Consider the following 21,373-nt stretch of genomic DNA (forward strand, 5'->3'; position numbering starts at 1 on the left):
CTCGCCCCTAGATTTTGTGACATGGAGAAATGTAATCCGGCCAAAAAGCATGTAAAAATCATAACAATAACCTTGAAAAGCGGAATCAAAGGACGTAAAAAATCAGTTTAGAAAGAGGTTACTGTGGAAAGACCTCCAGCTGAGGTTTGTAAAATTGTTTTATTTATTATTAGCGTTTCACTATTATTTTCACACTGAAAGTATTGTTGTTGATTTAAATTGCTTTGGTTGTATAATGCATGTACATTTTAACTAAATTAATCCGATTAAAATTAGTCTTCGAAAAACATTGTTTAAGTTGTAATATATTTAGAAAAATCTGAAATCCCCAAAACAGTTGGTCCCCATTGACTTCTATTGTATGGACACAAAACCAGTGCAAGAGTAAATAATGACAGTGTACGGTGAACTATCCCTTTACCACAAATCTGTAATACTGTTTCTAAGGTTTCAAATCCAATGCTTCTAATCTTGCATTTCAGGCTGCTTGAATCAAGCACACACAGTTTTATGTTTGCTCTTTTAGATCTGTCAGAGGCAAGAACCAGCGGACTTCTCCCCCCACAAACTGGCTTGGAACCTGCCACACAAAGCCAGGCAACCTCGAGCTGTGACCCATCAACATCACAGATCGCACAAATAAAAAACCATCAACGCATGCTTGTTTTCTATTTTCATTAAAATGCATATTTGTCAAACAAAGAAGCTATCATCTTGCAAATACGTAAACGTACCCATTTCTTGATTATTGTAGGTTTTTTCATGTTTTACTTTTAATTGTGCATTTTAAATGGAGTAAATTATCTTAGAAGTAGTTTTTACACCAAAGCACCCGTTGACCTTGTACTTCAAACAATTTAAATGATCATATAATAACACTTTATTAATGTGACGAAGATAAGAAATCGCATAGGAATCAATTTTTACATTTGTTATACCAAACAAAACGAAATTAATCTTTCTATTTGTCATTATTCCTTTTCAGTTATCAAAAGGGTACAGCGTACACAGACCTTCATCCTATCTCAAAACTTGCGTACACGAACCGAGACCTGTCGTGAGATTTCATCGTAGTATCCACCACGTGGAAACGACCGTATGCCCAGTTTTCGGTGGTACGTTCGTTTCATAAATGAGGTCCAGTACATATGTGGAGCTATGAGGTTGTGCGTCTGTGTGTGTGCAGTGCAATCTTTATGAATGTTTGATGGCTAAAAGAAAAGCTAAGCAGAACTCTTTGAACGCCACTGAGGACAAGCGAGTGTATTATTCTTGATGTTTATCCGTCACATAATATTACTGTCCTCATATAAGTTTACTCGGTTCTCCCAGGATCCATCTGTGCACCGGATTTATACACGCAGGAAATACCGTATGGAGTAAACAAGCACAAAGAGGTATTGTAAATAATATAAACTTGCAAAATGTCGTGCCAATGTGTTTGTATTGTCGTAAAAGTAAACTTACCCTTTTTAATACTGTACACATTTCTGGTCTTATTGCAAACAATGTGGTATGTTATAGTCCACAAACATCCTCATCAAACTCGCACTGCACACACAACATTATGTATGTTTGGGTAGATGTCATCAATAATTTCCTTTCCTTACCATGCAACAACTGTCACTTAAAATCTGCTCTATACATTTTCTCCTATAGGACATCCTGTTTCCCTCTAGAATGTGTCACATTACGGAAGTAAAATGTATCACTGACGCCATTTCATGTCGACAAAGTGTTTTAGTGTTTGATCGAATGTATGTGTGTGTTTTCACAGACGTGAGCTGCATGTATATCTGAGTCTGTGTGTGTGTGTGTGTGTGTCTGTGTGTGTGAGTAAGGCACGTTCTGAAAGGCTTCAGCTAAAGACAGCAAGTAATACAGCCCAGCTTAACCCTGTCTGACCTGATTTACACCCTGTACGTCCACAGTGCTCAGTCTTGACCATCCACTGCAGTTAAACCACTCCACTGAAATCCTGGACAATGTCGAGAATAAACAGTTATTCTGGCATTCAATGAGCCCTGGAAATCTCTTCCTCTCTTTATCACTCGTTCTCTCTCACACACACATATGGATGTTGATAAACCTGTCTTCGTAGTTTATACTATTTATGTAACATAAACAATTCGTAATAGTTTCTCTTTTTTACTGCTGTTTAAATCCTGTAATGGTTAACAATCAAATGCAGATAGTGAAAGTATTTAACTACATCATAGATATTTCAGACAATAAATGTATGATGTTTAAATTATTGTTTATGGATTTATATAACATGAGGTTTCATTACTGATTAAATAATTCACCTTACTGACATTCTCTCAAATGTCAGAGTAGCAGACGAGGTCAATGCTTGGAAATGTTACAGGTTCGGCCTTTCGTGAGGCAGAGATCTGACAGATCTGTTTCACAAACAGATGAACACATGGACACTGAAAACCCATTTAAAAATAAACAAACATTTGAAAAATGTAAAAGTATTTTTTCTTAACTGAAGAAATACTCAAGAGGTCACAAATATTTTAGACCCCACTGTATAAATGCTCATCCTGTACAACTTATAGAAAACATTCATATTTTATAAAATTATAAAGATGAGCTTTATCAAACAAATTCATTTTACAATGCTTGTGTCTCGTGTCAGACATTCCTGCATATGTAACTCAAAAACTAAAATATTTATTTGGAACAGCTCGTGAAGTCGGGTGCAATTTATGTGGTTTCCAATAAGCAAAACCAACAGTCATCACTTCATTAAAGATCCCTTAAAAATAGATTGGCCTCCATGGCTTTTCAGTCAACAGTCAGGGCAGGTGACTTATGCAGTCAATATTAATATACTACGTGTTATTGACGAACAGGACAGCACAGGCCCTTGAGAAAGATCAATAAATCCCAAACAGTGTGAGCGTGGGAGAGCTGCTTGTTGAGCAGTGTGGTAAATTTGTCTATACTCAAAGCACGATATAAATAAATGAGCAATGTACTCGATATATTGAGGATCTATGACATACAGTGTGTGGCATTCTTGAGGAGAAACACACGGTTTGAAACACACGGTAAAAATGGAAAGCTCACTCTGGCGTTTTACAGAACTTTTGTCTTGTCTTCCTCGCTTCAACCTCTCCCAGTTCTTCTATTCCCTTTCTGTTTTTAAAGACCATCCGCGCTGTTAGCGTAGTTGAGGCGAATGAAAGAGAAGTTTATGGGGATCTGCTGAGATTGATGAGGTGATAATGACCCGCCATGTGACGTCCAGGGCTGACCATGATTGGGCGAGCAGCCACAGGAAGTCTAGCACGCTGTAAAAACCTCCTTAGTGGGACCAGTCAAGCCCTCGCTGCAAGATGAGTCCATCTCGTGGCAGCAAAAAGACCCACTTAACCGGGGAAATATTGCGCTTGGCATGACATGGAGCATTTGCCCGGCTCAACATTGCAGATGTGAAACGGAGAAGCAACACGAATGTTTTCCAGTGCAAGACAAAGATTGTTTGTAGTCATTTAAAGGTGTTTTGTGGGTGGACGTGTGGTCGTTTAAAGCAGCGGTATGACTTCAGGAGGGAGTTATGCTTTAAAAGAAAGTAATACTTTATGCACTTTAAGCATACAGAAAAAACGGGCTATACTGTTTTACAGATTTGTGTTAAAGGGATAGTTCACTTTAAAAATGAAAATTCTGTCATTATTCACACGATCTCTTGTTACAAAAATGACTAAGGCACATCTGTGCAGCTAATATTCCACCCATGACAATTTACCATTTGCTATTTAAAGTACAATGACATGCTCAATGCACTTAATAGGGCGAACAAAGAAGCATGTAATTGTCTTCCTCAAGACTCTGCAAGGGAATCGGTCTTAAATATAAAACAGGAGTTTGTGTAAATGTAAAGCTTTCCAGACTCCCGTTCCCAAAACTATTCAAAGGAAACACCACACGGTATGCCGATAAAACCAACGAGATGCACAATAAAGAACCCGACTTCAAAATAATAAGCCATGTCAAATATAAAAAGTCTGGGATCTGGACCGAGAAACCTGAATTTTGTTTTTGACATTGAGATCACCGTTCGATTTCTCGTCATACAATCGCCTTGTTATTAAAAAAACATATTAGTTTAGAATATAAGAAAGAGCGACATATTAGTGGTATGCTGTAAATTAGCGTAATGGTTCATTCTCAATTCATTCATCATGCTAAAGACAAGTATATCTGCCGACACAAAATAAAGGTCATGCGTGTATGATATCTCACCTCGTACTCGAGTCTCGTATCCCATGTGGCCTAATTAAACCAAGTCTGTTCAAGACACCCTCAGAAATACCCGTTCAGCCACAAAATCTGATAAAGAAGCTAATTATCTAAATTATAAAGCCATTTGCTTAATAAGGGAGGATAGGATTTTAAAAGCTAGATAAAAGCTTCCCTTTGTCCCGTTGAATTTGAAAACCAAAGGCGTTTGACTTGAGGTTATACGCTTATATGAAAACTGATCTTTTCTCACTTTCAAGATTTATTCCAAGATTTTACGATTTTCTTATCTAACAAACTCGGACATGTGAGCCTGCCTGTAATAAACCAAGGACTTGATATTACTGTTTGCCACATTAATTCATTGAAATTAAAGGGAATGTCAGTAACCGAACAACAGCAGTACCCCATTGACTTCCATTGGTTTTGTGTCTTTACAATAGAAGTGAATGTAGAATAGAGTAGACATATATTGTCCTGTCATTAGATACTCATAAATCAATAGAAAGTTTAAATATTCAGCTTTCAGATGATGTATAAATCTAAATTTAAAACAATTGACCCATAAGACTGGATTTGTTGTCCAGGGCTACAAATAATAAAAGGTGGACCCAATAAAATAATCAATTTCAGTATTATAGATTATAATGTGAATACTGTATCAATCATTTAAAGCGACACACAATGTAATATTCTAATAGTTAGATGATGAGACTTTAGCTTGGATTTCACAGAAAGGGTCACAAACATAAAAAATCATCTTTTACAATGAGCTGTAAATGACAGATAATCTCAGTAGATGCGTATGTCATGTAACTGTTTGGCCGTGTTCACGTAAATTAAAACAAGTACAGTATAAGACAACATATAAACACAGTGTCATTACAGTTTAGGTGCATTTTAATCATTTAACTGCATTGGTATGGGCAGCTAAAAAGAACTTTGTCAAAGTCGTCTTCTTTTATAAAATAGTCTCTGGCAGCTCTGCCCTGTAAAGCTCATAAAGTATAATGACGACTAACCACAAAACAACATTCAAACCCGGCCTTCCTCTAACACTGTTTACCTCATTTTGCTGCATACAAACCGCAACCTCAAGAGCAATTATGATTCCATGCGTAACTTTCTCATGTTCAAAAGACAAGCCCTGCGTTTTGCAGTCATTTATTGATGGCAGAGCAGGGGAGTGCCGTCATACGGCCCTATCTGCACGATCTCCTCCGGAGTCTCGCATTCTGCATTTCATATATCAGAGAAAATTATATTAAGGAACTGTGTCCCGGCAATGTGCTGTCGGGAGGAGCTGCACTTGTTTTCACTGCAACGGGCAGCTTTAGACTAATGCAATCAAGCTCCCGCAAATCAAAACAAAGCAGAAACGAGCGAAGTGAGATGGTGGAGGGGTAAAAAGGAAAGGCAATGCAAAGGGGTCTTGATCAGCAGGAGCTGGTCTGCATTACCCATAATGCATTTATCTTTGGTGTGCTGATGTATGGTGAAGAGCTGGTTATTTTAAGAAAAAGTAAGCACACATAGTAAGACAAAAATTCCCAAAAGAGATCTCTCTTTAATATCTCAATTATTTTTGCTAGGCATTAATGAAGATAAAGGGATAGAATTCTGAATTCTGTCTTCATTTACTCACCCTTTTATTCATTTCAAACCTGTATGACTTTCTTTCTTCGGCAGAAGGAAAAAGATGAAATTCTAAAGAGAGTTGGTAACCAGAAGAATGGCGATACCCATTGACTTGCATCGGCTTTGTGTCCATTCAATGGAAGCCAATGGATATCGACGTCGTTCGTCTGTTAACATTCTTCAAAATATATATTTTTGGTGTTCTGCGGAAGAAATTAAGTAATGAAGGTTTGGAATAACATGAGGGTGAGTAAATGAACAGATTTTTTGGGTGCACCCTCCCTTTAAAGTAAACGGAGGGTAAACAGATTTGCTTACGTCTCTGGCATATCAGACATTTCTCTTGAAAAAGGCCCAGAAATCTCCATAAGTGTTTCAGAAAAGATCTCAACAATGTCACATACTAACTAGGCTTAGATTTGTCAAGACCACAATCAAAAGATTGCATCTTTAACATTATTAAAGATTTTTATATGAACTCAAAAATGTTTTTGTTCAACATTAGCTGATACTTAAATGAAACCAAACTGAGAACTTCTACAAATTTCCTGACCTATGAAAAAAGCAGCCTTTGTGGAATAAAAGTAGTTAATCAAAAATGATATCACGCAAAGGCCTTAAGACCCAATTATAAGCGACATCAAAGAAAAATAATACAAACTTATGAGAAATTGTTGACTGATACGTGAAGATTTGTTTTGGGCGAAATAATTGTGTAACAGCAAGCCCAGTCAACTGGAATTATGTTCGCATGAACAATCAGACATTCGTAACAAGAGATTTGCACAACTCAGGTAATTATGTTTGCTGTCGCTTCTCCTCTGTACCTCACCAGCCGCTCAAAAAAGATCTGTTGGAGACACTTCATCTAATTTCCTGTCAAAGCTGCACAAAAGAAGTGGAGGAACGTGAAATCGTGGCAGAGAGTTGGTGCGGGTGCGCTCTGAACAAGCCTGGCGTATGATGGCTTCGCATTAGCACGCGCCAATTAATAGCTGCGAGCGAGACGGCTTCCCTTTTCTATCAGCCACCTGTCCCTCAAGATGGAAATAATCATTAGATTCTAATAAATCTGTCGGCCATGTCAATGTAGCTGCCATGCAAATATGTGCTAGTCTTAGCCCGAGGCGCCCAGAGACCGGTTTTCAGTTATTTGCCGTACAGTTGAATGCACACGCGATCGGTGCAATAACTTAAGGTGTGTATTGTAGGTGGGGTTGAGAGGGGAATTATGGTACATATCAAACAGGATATATCAGCAGTGGCGCACAATGCTGCCCATCAACGCGACGCTGGAGGGCATTCGCACCAATTTGACTGGCAGCTGTTTCCTGCAGGAGGGTCACGTGACGAGACGCCTTGCGTGTCTGGGGCTCTGGGAATTGCGCAGGTGAGAATTTGATGGAGGGTGATTTCATAAGAACCCATCAAACTGGTATGTTTTCCAAGCCACATATTTGCAAGATGCGTATGTTCGCTTTAGGTTGTATTTATTACATTTTCTAAATGCTTATTATTATATTTCTGATAATCTGTAGCATGGATGCGCGCACACTTTTTGGTGGAAAAAAGTATATTAACTGAGCACGTCGTATTTCCAAGAAAAGCCGCCTACTTCATTATCAACAATAACACAGACACGCTCCCTCCAATATGCACACTTGCCCCCGAGGCAACCCACCCCTTCATACATTATAGAACAAAGGCAGGGGTCTTCACAGCAAGGCACTAGGGAGGAAGGTTAAAGCCCTTGTTTTTGTATCACCACTGGTGAATCTTCAGAGGTTAGAGCCCCAGGCTGGCCAAGGACATGCATCAGGATGGCCGCGGGCCTGTGAACCCCTGCTAATGAAGGCAGCTCAAGCTGGTAAACAGCACGGAGTGGATGTCACAGGCATATATTACAATACATCACTGTCTTAGTCAGGCCAGGGGGCTTCCTTTGCCCACCTGGTCCCATACTGACATGTTCGGGGAGAGCAGTGCTGTATGTAAAGGAGATTTGCAGTGATATTACTGGTGCTGAATGCGGAATGGGTAACAATAGGTCTCACATGCCAGATCTTTGAGTAACAGCTGAGAAGGTCAGCTTATAAGTGTGTCGCACTACCGAGTATCCTTCAGAGATCTGATCAAAATTTGACATTCAAATTCAGTACACACTCCACAATCCTGTAAACACAACCGGGTGGACTGATAAAAGAGTCTATACATCTATAATTCGGAAAGGAGGATGTGAGTGGGTGAGAAAGGGAAAAAGAGAGATTCAGCAATGAGCTTATGATTGAGATAAACAAATGTGAAAGAAAGAATGAAAAAACAATATATATGTCTAGATAAATGTGTGTGTTGCACCTTTGAAAGATCCCTGAAGTTGCCCGGAATTGTGAGGTCCTGCTCTTCAGAATCATAATTGGTGAGGACCCATGGGAAAACAGGATACTGGTTCAAATCGTTGTATGTCCGTCCTAAAAACAAGGCATGGATTAAATTGTTAATGTGGTTTGGATCGTTTTTGCAAGGTTCCATCAGCATTATCAATGAAATGATGCAACCAGGCCTATCATGCAGTATTTTAAGTGTTAATGTTCTTGTCTTGTGTGAGCGGACCTGTGAATCTTATGCCATAAATTCATAATGTGACAGTATCATTGACCAAAGGAATGCAGGATTGATTCTGTCTACTACGAAGAAGGAAACAAGAGTGTTGCATGTAATAAGACATCAAATTTCATCATTAACAGTGACGAGAACAATACCTCAGGTTTTTCCTAACATTGCAGCATGTACAGTAATAGAGCTTTCAACAAGACGAACAGGCGGATGTTGATGTGCTTGGACTGTCTAATGACTTTATGACAGCACTAGAAGGTTATTTAAAAAACGTGTGCGCAAATAAAGAATATTCTTTTAGAGGTTGACATGGCGCCCTAAATGCCTTTCTGTAACATGGTCAGGCTTCTTCTCTGATTGGTCAGAGACTTGCCGTAACCATGGAGAGCTATATGAAGTACCTATGATGGAGCACACATGCACCAATGCGAGAGATGCCAGATGTGCCATTAGCTCCTTTCATTTTTCTCTCCCCCCTTTTTTTCTTTTGCTCTCGCTCTCTTTAGTTGTAAAAATATGGATCTCAGATGGTAGAAACTGTCGCTGGAGAACCAAGCACAAGAAAAGGGCTATAAAATGTCTCATCTCTAAATGCAGCTTTACTACGCGAGTAAGACACAGATAAAGTGGCTATTTCATCTTTACAGTGTATTTACTCCGACGAAGATAGCACAGATCTGGCATTTCTTACGAAATTGTGGGAAACAGCACAGAAGGCAGGACTCCCTGAGATTGAGCCTGATTCTTAACCTTAGGAATAAACACACAGTCCAAGAAATAGCCTGATGCATCTAACTGAGACTTACACAAGACCGTGTGGGGAGAGCGCTAGGAGTTGAGAAGATAATCTGTGGTTTGGTTTTCCAGGCCAGTAACGATGGCTGAAGATGAGAGCAGTTTAAAAAGTCTATGGGCTAATTACTAGACCCACATCTTCCTCCTAAACAACAACCCTTTAAAGAGTACAGATATAAACACAGCCCTCAAGTGCTTTAATACAATGAGCAGTGAGCTGTACCCACTTACTCTGTCCAAAACAAACAAACATAGACAATATATTGGAAGCTGAATCATATGTCAATTGCAATGCCATACTGAGGAGATAAAGACTACTCTATAAACACATACAACCAAACAGGGAAATGTGTTTTGTCTGTATCAACTAACTGCATAAACTAACTGTTCCCAATATATGTACTCAATAATTGCATCTAATAACTGTAACTACTAACTGTACTCACTTACTGCATCAAAGCACTGTATTCACTAACTGTATCATTTATATTGTTCATTTGGCAGATGCTTTTATCCAAAGTGTATACCTACTAACTGTACCAACTAACTGCACTCAATCAGTCGTGGCCTAATAGTTAGAGAGTTGGACTCCTGACCAGAAAGTTGCCAGTTCGATCCTCAGGGCCGGCAGGTAACGACTGAGGTGCCCTTGAGCAAGGCACCTTACCCCTACCTGCTCCCCAGGCGCTGCAGTGATAGCTGCCCACTGCTCCGGGTGTACGTGTGTTCACCACTTGCTGTGTGTGTGTTCACTACTCACTGGATGGGTTAAATGCAGAGGTCACATTTCAGGTATGGTTCACCATAACTGACAAATAGGTCACCTTCAATTACTGTATCAACAAAATGTCCTCAATAGATGTATCAACTAACTCTATATACTAACTGTACAGTATATACAAACTGTATTAACTACCTGTACTCACTAACTGTATCGACTTTCTGTACTCAATAACTGTATCCACTACCTGTACTCACTAACTGTATTGACTAACTATACTCACTAACTGTTATCACTAACTGTATCAACATATTGTGCTGACTTGCTACCCTCACTAATTGTATCAGCGTGTTGTACCCACTTACTGTACTTACTGACTGTACTTATGAACTGTATCAACTAACTTTCCCCAATAACTGTACTCACAAACTGTATCAACATGTTGTACCCACTTACTGTACTCACTGACTGTACTTATGAACTGTATCAAATAACTTTGCCCACTAACTGTACTCACAAACTATATCAACATGTTGTACCCACTTACTGTACTCACTAACTGTTCTGATGAACTGTATCAACTAACTTTGCCCACTAACTGTACTCACAAACTGTATCAACATGTTGTACCCACTTACTGTACTCACTGTCTGTTCTTATGAACTGTATCAACTAACTTTGCCCACTAACTGTACTCACAAACTGTATCAACATGTTGTACCCACTTACTGTACTCACTAACTGTACTTATGAACTGTATCAACTAACTTTCCCCAATAACTGTACTCACAAACTGTATCAACATGTTGTACCCACTTACTGTACTCACTAACTGTACTTATGAACTGTATCAACTAACTTTCCCCAATAACTGTACTCACAAACTGTATCAACATGTTGTACCCACTTACTGTACTCACTAACTGTACTTATGAACTGTATCAACTAACTTTCCCCAATAACTGTACTCACAAACTGTATCAACATGTTGTACCCACTTACTGTACTCACTGACTGTACTTATGAACTGTATCAACTAACTTTGCCCACTAACTGTACTCACAAACTGTATCAACATGTTGTACCCACTTACTGTACTCACTGTCTGTTCTTATGAACTGTATCAACTAACTTTGCCCACTAACTGTACTCACAAACTGTATCAACATGTTGTACCCACTTACTGTACTCACTGACTGTACTTATGAACTGTATCAACTAACTTTGCCCACTAACTGTACTCACAAACTGTATCAACATGTTGTACCCACTTATTGTACTCACTGACTGTAATTATGAACTGTATCAACTAACTTTGCCCACTAACTGTACTCACAAACTGTATCAACATGTTGTACCCACTTACTGTACTTACTGACTGTACTTATGAACTGTATCAACTAACTTTGCCCACTAACTGTACTCACAAACTGTATCAACATGTTGTACCCACTTACTGTACTCACTAACTGTACTTATGAACTGTATCAACTAACTTTCCCCAATAACTGTACTCACAAACTGTATCAACATGTTGTACCCACTTACTGTACTCACTAACTGTACTTATGAACTGTATCAACTAACTTTCCCCAATAACTGTACTCACAAACTGTATCAACATGTTGTACCCACTTACTGTACTCACTAACTGTACTTATGAACTGTATCAACTAACTTTCCCCAATAACTGTACTCACAAACTGTATCAACATGTTGTACCCACTTACTGTACTCACTGACTGTACTTATGAACTGTATCAACTAACTTTGCCCACTAACTGTACTCACAAACTGTATCAACATGTTGTACCCACTTACTGTACTCACTGTCTGTTCTTATGAACTGTATCAACTAACTTTGCCCACTAACTGTACTCACAAACTGTATCAACATGTTGTACCCACTTACTGTACTCACTGACTGTACTTATGAACTGTATCAACTAACTTTGCCCACTAACTGTACTCACAAACTGTATCAACATGTTGTACCCACTTATTGTACTCACTGACTGTAATTATGAACTGTATCAACTAACTTTGCCCACTAACTGTACTCACAAACTGTATCAACATGTTGTACCCACTTACTGTACTTACTGACTGTACTTATGAACTGTATCAACTAACTTTGCCCACTAACTGTACTCACAAACTGTATCAACATGTTGTACCCACTTATTGTACTCACTGACTGTACTTATGAACTGTATCAACTAACTTTGCCCACTAACTGTACTCACAAACTGTATCAACATGTTGTACCCACTTACTGTACTCACTGACTGTACTTATGAACTGTATCAACTAACTTTGCCCACTAACTGTACTCACAAACTGTATCAACATGTTGTACCCACTTACTGTACTCACTGACTGTACTTATGAACTGTATCAACTAACTTTGCCCACTAACTGTACTCACAAACTGTATCAACATGTTGTACCCACTTATTGTACTCACTGACTGTAATTATGAACTGTATCAACTAACTTTGCCCACTAACTGTACTCACAAACTGTATCAACATGTTGTACCCACTTACTGTACTTACTGACTGTACTTATGAACTGTATCAACTAACTTTGCCCACTAACTGTACTCACAAACTGTATCAACATGTTGTACCCACTTATTGTACTCACTGACTGTACTTATGAACTGTATCAACTAACTTTGCCCACTAACTGTACTCACAAACTGTATCAACATGTTGTACCCACTTACTGTACTCACTGACTGTACTTATGAACTGTATCAACTAACTTTGCCCACTAACTGTACTCACAAACTGTATCAACATGTTGTACCCACTTACTGTACTCACTGACTGTACTTATGAACTGTATCAACTAACTTTGCCCACTAACTGTACTCACAAACTGTATCAACATGTTGTACCCACTTACTGTACTCACTGACTGTACTTATGAACTGTATCAACTAACTTTGCCCACTAACTGTACTCACAAACTGTATCAACATGTTGTACCCACTTACTGTACTCACTGTCTGTTCTTATGAACTGTATCAACTAACTTTGCCCACTAACTGTACTCACAAACTGTATCAACATGTTGTACCCACTTACTGTACTCACTAACTGTTCTGATGAACTGTATCAACTAACTTTGCCCACTAACTGTACTCACAAACTGTATCAACATGTTGTACCCACTTACTGTACTCACTAACTGTTCTGATGAACTGTATCAACTAACTTTGCCCACTAACTGTACTCACAAACTGTATCAACATGTTGTACCCACTTACTGTACTCACTGACTGTTCTTATGAACTGTATCAACTAACTTTGCCCACTAACTGTACTCACAAACTGTATCAACATGTTGTACCCACTTACTGTACTCACTAACTGTTCTGATGAACTGTATCAACTAACTTTGCCCACTAACTGTACTCACAAACTGTATCAACATGTTGTACCCACTTACTGTACTCACTGACTGTTCTTATGAACTGTATCAACTAACTTTGCCCACTAACTGTACTCACAAACTGTATCAACATGTTGTACCCACTTACTGTACTCACTAACTGTTCTTATGAACTGTATCAACTAACTTTGCCCACTAACTGTACTCACAAACTGTATCAACATGTTGTACCCGCTTACTGTACTCACTGACTGTACTTATGAACTGTATCAACTAACTTTGCCCACTAACTGTACTCACAAACTGTATCAACATGTTGTACCCACTTACTGTACTCACTAACTGTTCTTATGAACTGTATCAACTAACTTTGCCCACTAACTGTACTCACAAACTGTATCAACATGTTGTACCCACTTACTGTACTCACTGACTGTACTTATGAACTGTATCAACTAACTTTGCCCACTAACTGTACTCACAAACTGTATCAACATGTTGTACCCACTTACTGTACTCACTAACTGTTCTGATGAACTGTATCAACTAACTTTGCCCACTAACTGTACTCACAAACTGCATCAACTAAGGGTACTACTCACTCACTGTATTACCTAAGTGTAACTCTTAGCATACAAGCTGTGACACATTGAGGGATGGGGCTCATGAGATTGTCTTTGAATTCGTCTTGTGGCCTTTCACAACTACCCGAACCGTTGTAATAAAAGCTAAACATAATATTAAGAAAGAATACGAGTCACACAGTTGATTAGTATTCAGATGCATACACTGACACTGAACAAATCCATCTCGAACCCTCAGCGATAGGCCGGGTCTACTACGAGGGAGACTTGATTAACCAGGTTAATGCCACATTGTGAAGTAGGGCCGAGAGGAAGAGAAAGGTTGAGATGAGGGGAGGTTGAGCTGACAGGAACCAAGACCCAAGTGGAAGATGTTAATATTACTGCAATAGTGTTTAATTAGGAGAGCACCGGCTCGGCATTAACACCCCTCTCTCTCTTGTCTGTAGGCCGGGCTTCACTGACACCTCTGTCAGCCCAGGTCATTACCACTCCAGCCTTTAATGAATTTTACCCCGTTCCAACTCTGCCTTACATCTAATTAGCTGACAATAATGTTTCGAAGTCACGGTGGAGCTAAATATAAATATGCATGAATATGCAGCGCGAGCAGAGATGACACATTTCAGTGTCAAGTGAAGGTGTGTGTGTGTGTGGCGAGTTCTCACTAGTTCAGATCAGAGACTTTGCTACAGAATATTTTAACTCTGAACACAGTTACGCTCCACCATACTAATTATCTCGAAGAGTCCAAAGCTCTTTGTGTGGCAATGTGTTTGAGCACTATGGGAAAATATAGCTCCTAAATAAATAATGAGCGGAAGTACAGTAATGTGTCAGAGACTTCTTGCAACAAAAGAAGAAGAATGCCAAAACCGAAAATGTTTGTACTGCACCAAATGATTGTTTCTATCTGGAGAAAGAAAAATTGCTGGTGAGAAACACGTCAAAACAAATGTGAATGTGCAGTTTGTATGTATTTGTGTATTTAAAGCCCATTTATGTTGAAAACGCTCTGATCAATGTACAAATCCATTAAATGCATCAAAGCCATATCAAGAATGTTCGACTTTAAAATCTTGAATAGAAAAATAACATTATATCAGACAAATAATAAGCGGCGGGTCACACATCAAAATATACTAAAGCACACGGCTGATATCTCACCGTCAAAATTTGCCACTGTTGTGAAATAAGGTATATCTGACCTGCAATGGTATTGAGAAACATCAAATACTCAAAGTTGGAGATCTCTCGTCTCTGCCAGCGCTGAGTCATGTTAGAGGACTTGAAGAGCTGTCGAGGGCTGGCCAGAGAGATCCGCCTGCAAACAAAAAAAAACCTCCACCAATAAGCAGGGCTCAGACCCAACCGTACATTTGCTTTCGTTTATTAGGATTATTGCGGCAGGCAGATGGCTTATAACTCAAAATATGACAATGTAACATTTCGCATCCAAAATAAGACAAAAGAGTACAAACAGATAGAGCCGTACACCCAGACACGCAAAGCTGCCACGGTCTTTACTGTGGTGTGTAATGAATGCATCGTTTCCAGCGAGAAAGATTCTTTGCAGATGACTACAATGCGAGGCTTTGCTATTGATGTATGTGCAACACACATGCTACAAATCTGAGAGCAAAAGAGAACTCTGGTACGGTCTAGGTTTTATTTTGTATGCAAAAGATTTCGTGATTGAATTCCTCGTACATGTGTTTTGGTTTAATTCGGTGCATTTTACCTGCACTTATTCATCTTTGATTAAATAAAAACAAAGCAAGACAAAAAATGTAATATTAGGGATGTATCAGTAATCTAAGGAACTACTGAAAAATGTAATGTGTTGGGGTCTCAAGAATTTATATCTAGCTGGTCAAGAAATAAGTTGAGAGTCTTGGTAGGTTGGTAGGGGATTGGTCAGGTTCATTCCAGGACAAACAAGCAAAAACGTCAATGCCGTAAGTCATTACCTACGCCGCAAACTATTCCAAACAATTACACAGCAACAGGAATACATTCATGGTTAAGCGTTTCTGACGGCTGATGTGATCATCTTTTAAAACAAAATAAAAAACCCTGTAAACATTGTTTTGAGCAATATTCTGAGAGGCAACCATGTGCAGGTGTTCTGAGAGGAACTAGAAACAGACTCGCCTGGCCTGTGGAAGACCGTAACTTGTACCGACGCCCACGCGTGGAAGACTGTAGACCACCTTCTTCACTGTGGCCTGGTCGGGGAAGTTAAACATGACTGATGCTGAGAAAGAAAATGACATCATATAGTAAACATTGGTTGTAGGCACAGTTGGCCTTTTTACACATAAAACTATGAACTACTGAAGGTCTTTTCTAGACTAGATAAAAGCAATGAGTATTTATGTTACATTGATTGCACTTTTATGAGGCCAAAAAACATTGATTTGTCAAATATTGCCATTATTTATTCACTCTCATGTCATTCAAAACGTGTATATGTATTTCAAGAAATGTCTCCGTGGTTTGTGTCAATACAATGGAAGTCAGTGGGGGCCGATGTTTTGTGTTTTCTGATGAAGAAAGTCATACTGGTTTGGAATGACATGAGGATCTGTAAATAATGAAAGAATATTTGTTTTTTTACATGCAAAACTTGATTTACAGCCGTGGTTGAATAAGCTGTGCATTCATGAAAGACACAGAAAGAGATTTTACTTCTGTTGGCCATGAAGATCTCTAGCGCCGTATTCTGAAGCAGAAACCGGCGGGCGAACACCGCTCGAATTTCGCTGAACATCCACTTCCCGTGAAGACCTTCGGAGTAAACCAGCACCTACACAGGCAGAGGAATAAGAAACGTGCATTAACTATACAACAACACTCATCTAACACATTTTCCAGACCATTTTTATTACACTGCTGTGTGTTATGACCGTTGCTTTGGAAGCATGTTCCACGGTTGCAGTTTTATTGTCACTCATATAATTTTGCAACGGAGCCACGAAACAGACGAAACACTGTGAAACACTCCAGTCCCGTCAAAAATGTTGGCCGCTATCCATCGCAGATGTAGAAAGATGACAGGGCGGGCTTTGATTACCTCAAAGGGGCCGCTTCCCATCGATGATGTAAAGTCTCTCCTCTCCACCTATTCTAAATTTTTGACGCGTCTCTCTTGTGGGCCAGCGCACGGTCCCTGCGGGGGTCAGGAGGTTGTAAATAATCAATACTAACACAGGGCTGGCGCATGAGGGGATCATTAGTGAGATTCTCTTGTGAGACCCCCGAGGCCGGATCAAGAACTTCATCCTGACAGGTGAGAATAAGCCAGACTCGCTTTTCCCCACCTACCGCTTTAACACGCACCCAAACAGAAGCGCACACACGGACGTACCCGCACACATCAAGAACAGAAGGAAGATGCCTTGTGGCACATAGATAAGGTCCCTTCCTGGGTGGATGCAGCGGATTTGTGGGAGAGGAAAGGTTTTAAGAAATAAAGGACATTGTGTACAGCACCTGTCTGTGAGAGTCTGGCAGGGTTGGCACCTGAAGCTAATTCTCGTTCAGCAACTGGAAGCCCCGACCAACCACACCAGCCTTGCTTAATTTCTCCTCGGAATAACGCTCGCCGCCAAAGTGTAAGGGCCTTCTGTCACGTGCGAGTCTCTGGGGTTCAATTAAAAATGGATTATATCGAAATGCTTACCATCCGTGACCACAGGTACCCCCAGTTCTATACACTGTAAACCATCAACAACCATCCTTAAGACAGACTCTCCTTAGGTTTGCACCCCACTTGACACCTCCACAGAGCTTAGCTGAAAGAGACAGGTTGTGTGGAAAACAGGGCTCTTCGGAGTTTAGTAGATGGGCAGTCAGAGGAATCTGGGAGCTTGTGGGGCTGGTTTTAAGGGTTCGGTGACAGCCCACGTGCTGAGAGAACAATAGAGCATTCGATAATAAGGGCAGCGTATAGAATGATGGAGGAGGAAACACCTCATGGTTTTTGTGGGGGGCATAGACTACATATAATTATAATCAATATGACTTATTCAGTATGACTATTAAGAGAATTTATTCACATTTAAGAATGAAACTTATTCCAAGGCCCTGTTCATTTAGTTGCCTATTTGCCTATGTGAATATATTTACATTGAAATGTAAGTGAACAACTTTCTTCTCCACGACAAGTCAAAGAATTTGAGGTCCCGTTTACATCGAAGTTTAATACTCAGATTGATGCCAATAATTTGTCAGGTCAAGTTTATTTATATGCCTTTTTTTACAGTGTTGTAAATAAAGAAACAAACAAAAAATTCATATAATATAGATATAAAAAGAATAAATAGGGAAAGAAAAAAAGTTTACAATTACAATTTACAAATTACAATTATTTATTCATATAAAATGATATGGTGTATCTTAATATTTATTAAATAAAATGTTAAGATGAAAATGTAAATATATATTACTAATATATAGAATGTATAATATAGAATAACATTTTGAATTAGTGGGTTTGTTTAAATCCCTTAAACGAGCACCACAATAAAACAGAAAAGTAAAAATGGTGTGTAAAAACCAAACAGACAAAAGCAATAGAACACTCGATGTTGCAGTTGATTTATTCACATTTATATGCATCTCCACATGCCCTTGCCTGTCTCTTCAAGTGACAAAGCACAGGCCAAAGGGTTACCCGACAACAAAAGCTACTGCTGGAGAAACAATGTCTGAAAATAGGTCACATCAGAAAAAAATTTGTCATAACAACGGAGCTGGCACATCAAACATCAACAAGCCAGTGGCCCTGTAGACACAGAGGTCTCTGACAAAGTGCAGTTGTTACTCTCTCGCTTCTTTGTGTATTCTTCCTAAGGAAACCGAAAGGAGGGAGCGAAACACAGGGAGAGAGAGAGAGGGGCCCAGCTGTAAAAAATGGGGCTTAATGAACCTGTCTGGCTGGGCTGTCCGCTGCCTGTCAGTAGTGTCACAATGGTGACGAGTGTCGGGGACAAGCGGCCCCGGGGTCTCAGACAGGCCTGCCAGCTGGAGGCTTCTGCCCCAATCTAATCACACCAGTAGCAGCAGCATTGCAAGAAACAAGGTCCAGGTTTTGCCTCGCTGCTGCTCACTGCCTGTCAACGCACGCAGGGGCCGGACGGCTACCCAATCGACCTTAGGCTGGTTATGTCTGTTGTATATGCAGTTGTTAAAGGTTGTTGAAGGTGTCCTAACAGATGCACAACATCGAGACAACTATTCTGATGACTGTTGTATTTCTGTCACGCCTACATTTACAAGCTTTTGACTTATGAACACACTTACTGTACATATTTGCATCAGCGAATGTAATAGCCATGATGGCTGTAACATTGTACAAAAACTAAAGAATACAATAATCATGATATTTTTTACATGACATGAAAATAGCATTAGCAATGCACCAACCGCATTAGTTTAACTACGCAATAACAACGCCGTGAAATATTTTCTTATGAATGCAATGAAAAATACATCTCCTAACAATTGACACAGCCCACCATTCTTATCGTTTGTTCCCGTTAACAGCCATTATTGAGAATGGCATCCAAGCCAAATCTTTTCTCTATCCTTTTTATGATGCCCCATGCCCTAAACTGCCCTCGCAAGTATTATGACGTGGCGAATACATCAAAAAGATCCGTCATTTTTAAACCGGACACAATTTTTCACACAGCCCCAAGAGAAACGAGTGCAATCCCTCTCCGTGTCAAATGTGTGCCGAGTCTGGCCGGGGATATTACAGCCAGCATGACTGATATGTTTATAAAGGGGGTCGTCTGTCGCACTGACAACCTGCCATCATAGCACCTCTGCTGGGCTCGCCTCAGATTTCTCTAATAGGCTTCCACTGCTGGGACTGAATACGTGTGTGTGTGTGTGTGTGTGTGTGTGTGTGTGTGTGTGTGTGTGTGTGTGTATGTGTGTGTGTAAATGTCTGTTTATTTGTGCATAGATCCAATTAAAGAAATATTTCAGAGAAATATCATAACGCTGTTTATAAAACCTTTTTTATATCATTGAATTGCTTCAAAGCAGCCTTACATGAAAAAAGAAATCACAGAAAAGGGAATTATTAAATGTATAGATTACATAAAGCGCTGATAGATGGAGATGGTGCTTTAACTAATGAGTGAATGGTAAAATAACTGAAATGCTAAGAGAATTTGCAATAAGACTATGAAATCTGTCTTTGCGGCACATACTGAAAAGAAATGAAATGGTAAAGTTGATAAGAATGCTAAGAATTGAAGTTCTTCTTCAATTGAACACAAAAGGAGATATTGTGAGGGATGTTCAAACAATAGAGACAGAAAATGAAATCTAAGGTGTAAGTCATGAGACGTAACCCGAATGAATTCTATTTGGACTTCAAATTAGAAAATGTCAATAATAAAATGCATGAAACATGCTAATTGCATTATAATTTAACCTCGAGTTGTACTATGGTATTTATTGTAAAACCAAAGTAATCCTTGTCTCAGGAGTCGGGACAACAAAACTATATTTAACAATTCTAAGCAATCTGCCACGAAATCAAACATTATTAAAACGCATTAAACACAATTGATGTTGTAAATGTCAATAGTAATGCGTCACATTTTGCCGCCCCAAGAAGTTGAAGACTACAGTTATTTAGGTGAACTAGCCCTTTAAAACCATTCTTCAAAAAATACACAGACCTTTAAAAACTTCACTACTGCTCAACGGCAGTAATGGATGCATTAAAATAACTTGGACTGCTTTTGGTTGCTTGTAAAAGATCTTTATTGCATGTAGGGTGAAGTGCGGCTGGTCTAAGGGGCAGTGGAGTTTGAATGCGCACATGCTGTGACACTGTACTTGTAGAGAGGAAAGATCAGCACAGTATGTGACAGTCTTTACCAAAGGGCCTGTTTTTGAACAGGTGGGGGTCTGGACTGTTACTGTCGGCTGTTGTTGGCTCCTGGTTTCACGAGGAATAGCAAAGGATGACAAGGTGTGACTATTGCAGTCTGCCCACTATGTGCATGAATGTGTTTGTCCGTCTGTTTGTGTCTGTGTGTGTGTGTGTGCCCTAGTACCTAGCCCTGTCGCTGCCAAACTCATTCTTACACGCTTCATCCGAGTTGCCGCTGCCCTGATTTACATCACGAGGAAACAAATTTAACCTTTTCTGCATAACCTTTTGTGCAAACCTGATGACTTTCTCAGTGATGTTTAGGTTTAGTCTCATGATTTCATTACTCATTTAGCACCAGGTGCTTTTTAAAAAAAAAGCAAGCAACAGTGCGCTCTGGCATATTAAACATCAAATTAACATTTTGTACTTTAAATACAATTATTTCTGCTTTGTGTGGCATAT

General features: G+C 39.4%; 1 protein-coding gene across 3 annotated transcripts in view; it reads right to left on the minus strand.

The window, feature by feature from the left end:
- nbeab (neurobeachin b) overlaps positions 1 to 21,373 on the minus strand; it is a 208,719-nt gene that overhangs the window by 25,833 nt on the left and 161,513 nt on the right. For all 3 annotated transcript variants that reach the window (XM_079481818.1, XM_079481820.1, XM_079481819.1), the window contains 4 exons: positions 16,699 to 16,816; positions 16,162 to 16,264; positions 15,216 to 15,331; positions 8,248 to 8,360 (listed from right to left, as the gene is read on the minus strand). In XM_079481818.1, the coding sequence (XP_079337944.1) occupies positions 8,248 to 8,360; positions 15,216 to 15,331; positions 16,162 to 16,264; positions 16,699 to 16,816 (450 nt within the window). The remainder of the gene's footprint in view (positions 1 to 8,247; positions 8,361 to 15,215; positions 15,332 to 16,161; positions 16,265 to 16,698; positions 16,817 to 21,373) is intronic.

The sequence above is a fragment of the Barbatula barbatula genome, assembly GCF_947034865.1.
Source record: "Barbatula barbatula genome assembly, chromosome: 19".
In the NCBI taxonomy this organism is placed as follows: domain Eukaryota; kingdom Metazoa; phylum Chordata; class Actinopteri; order Cypriniformes; family Nemacheilidae; genus Barbatula; species Barbatula barbatula.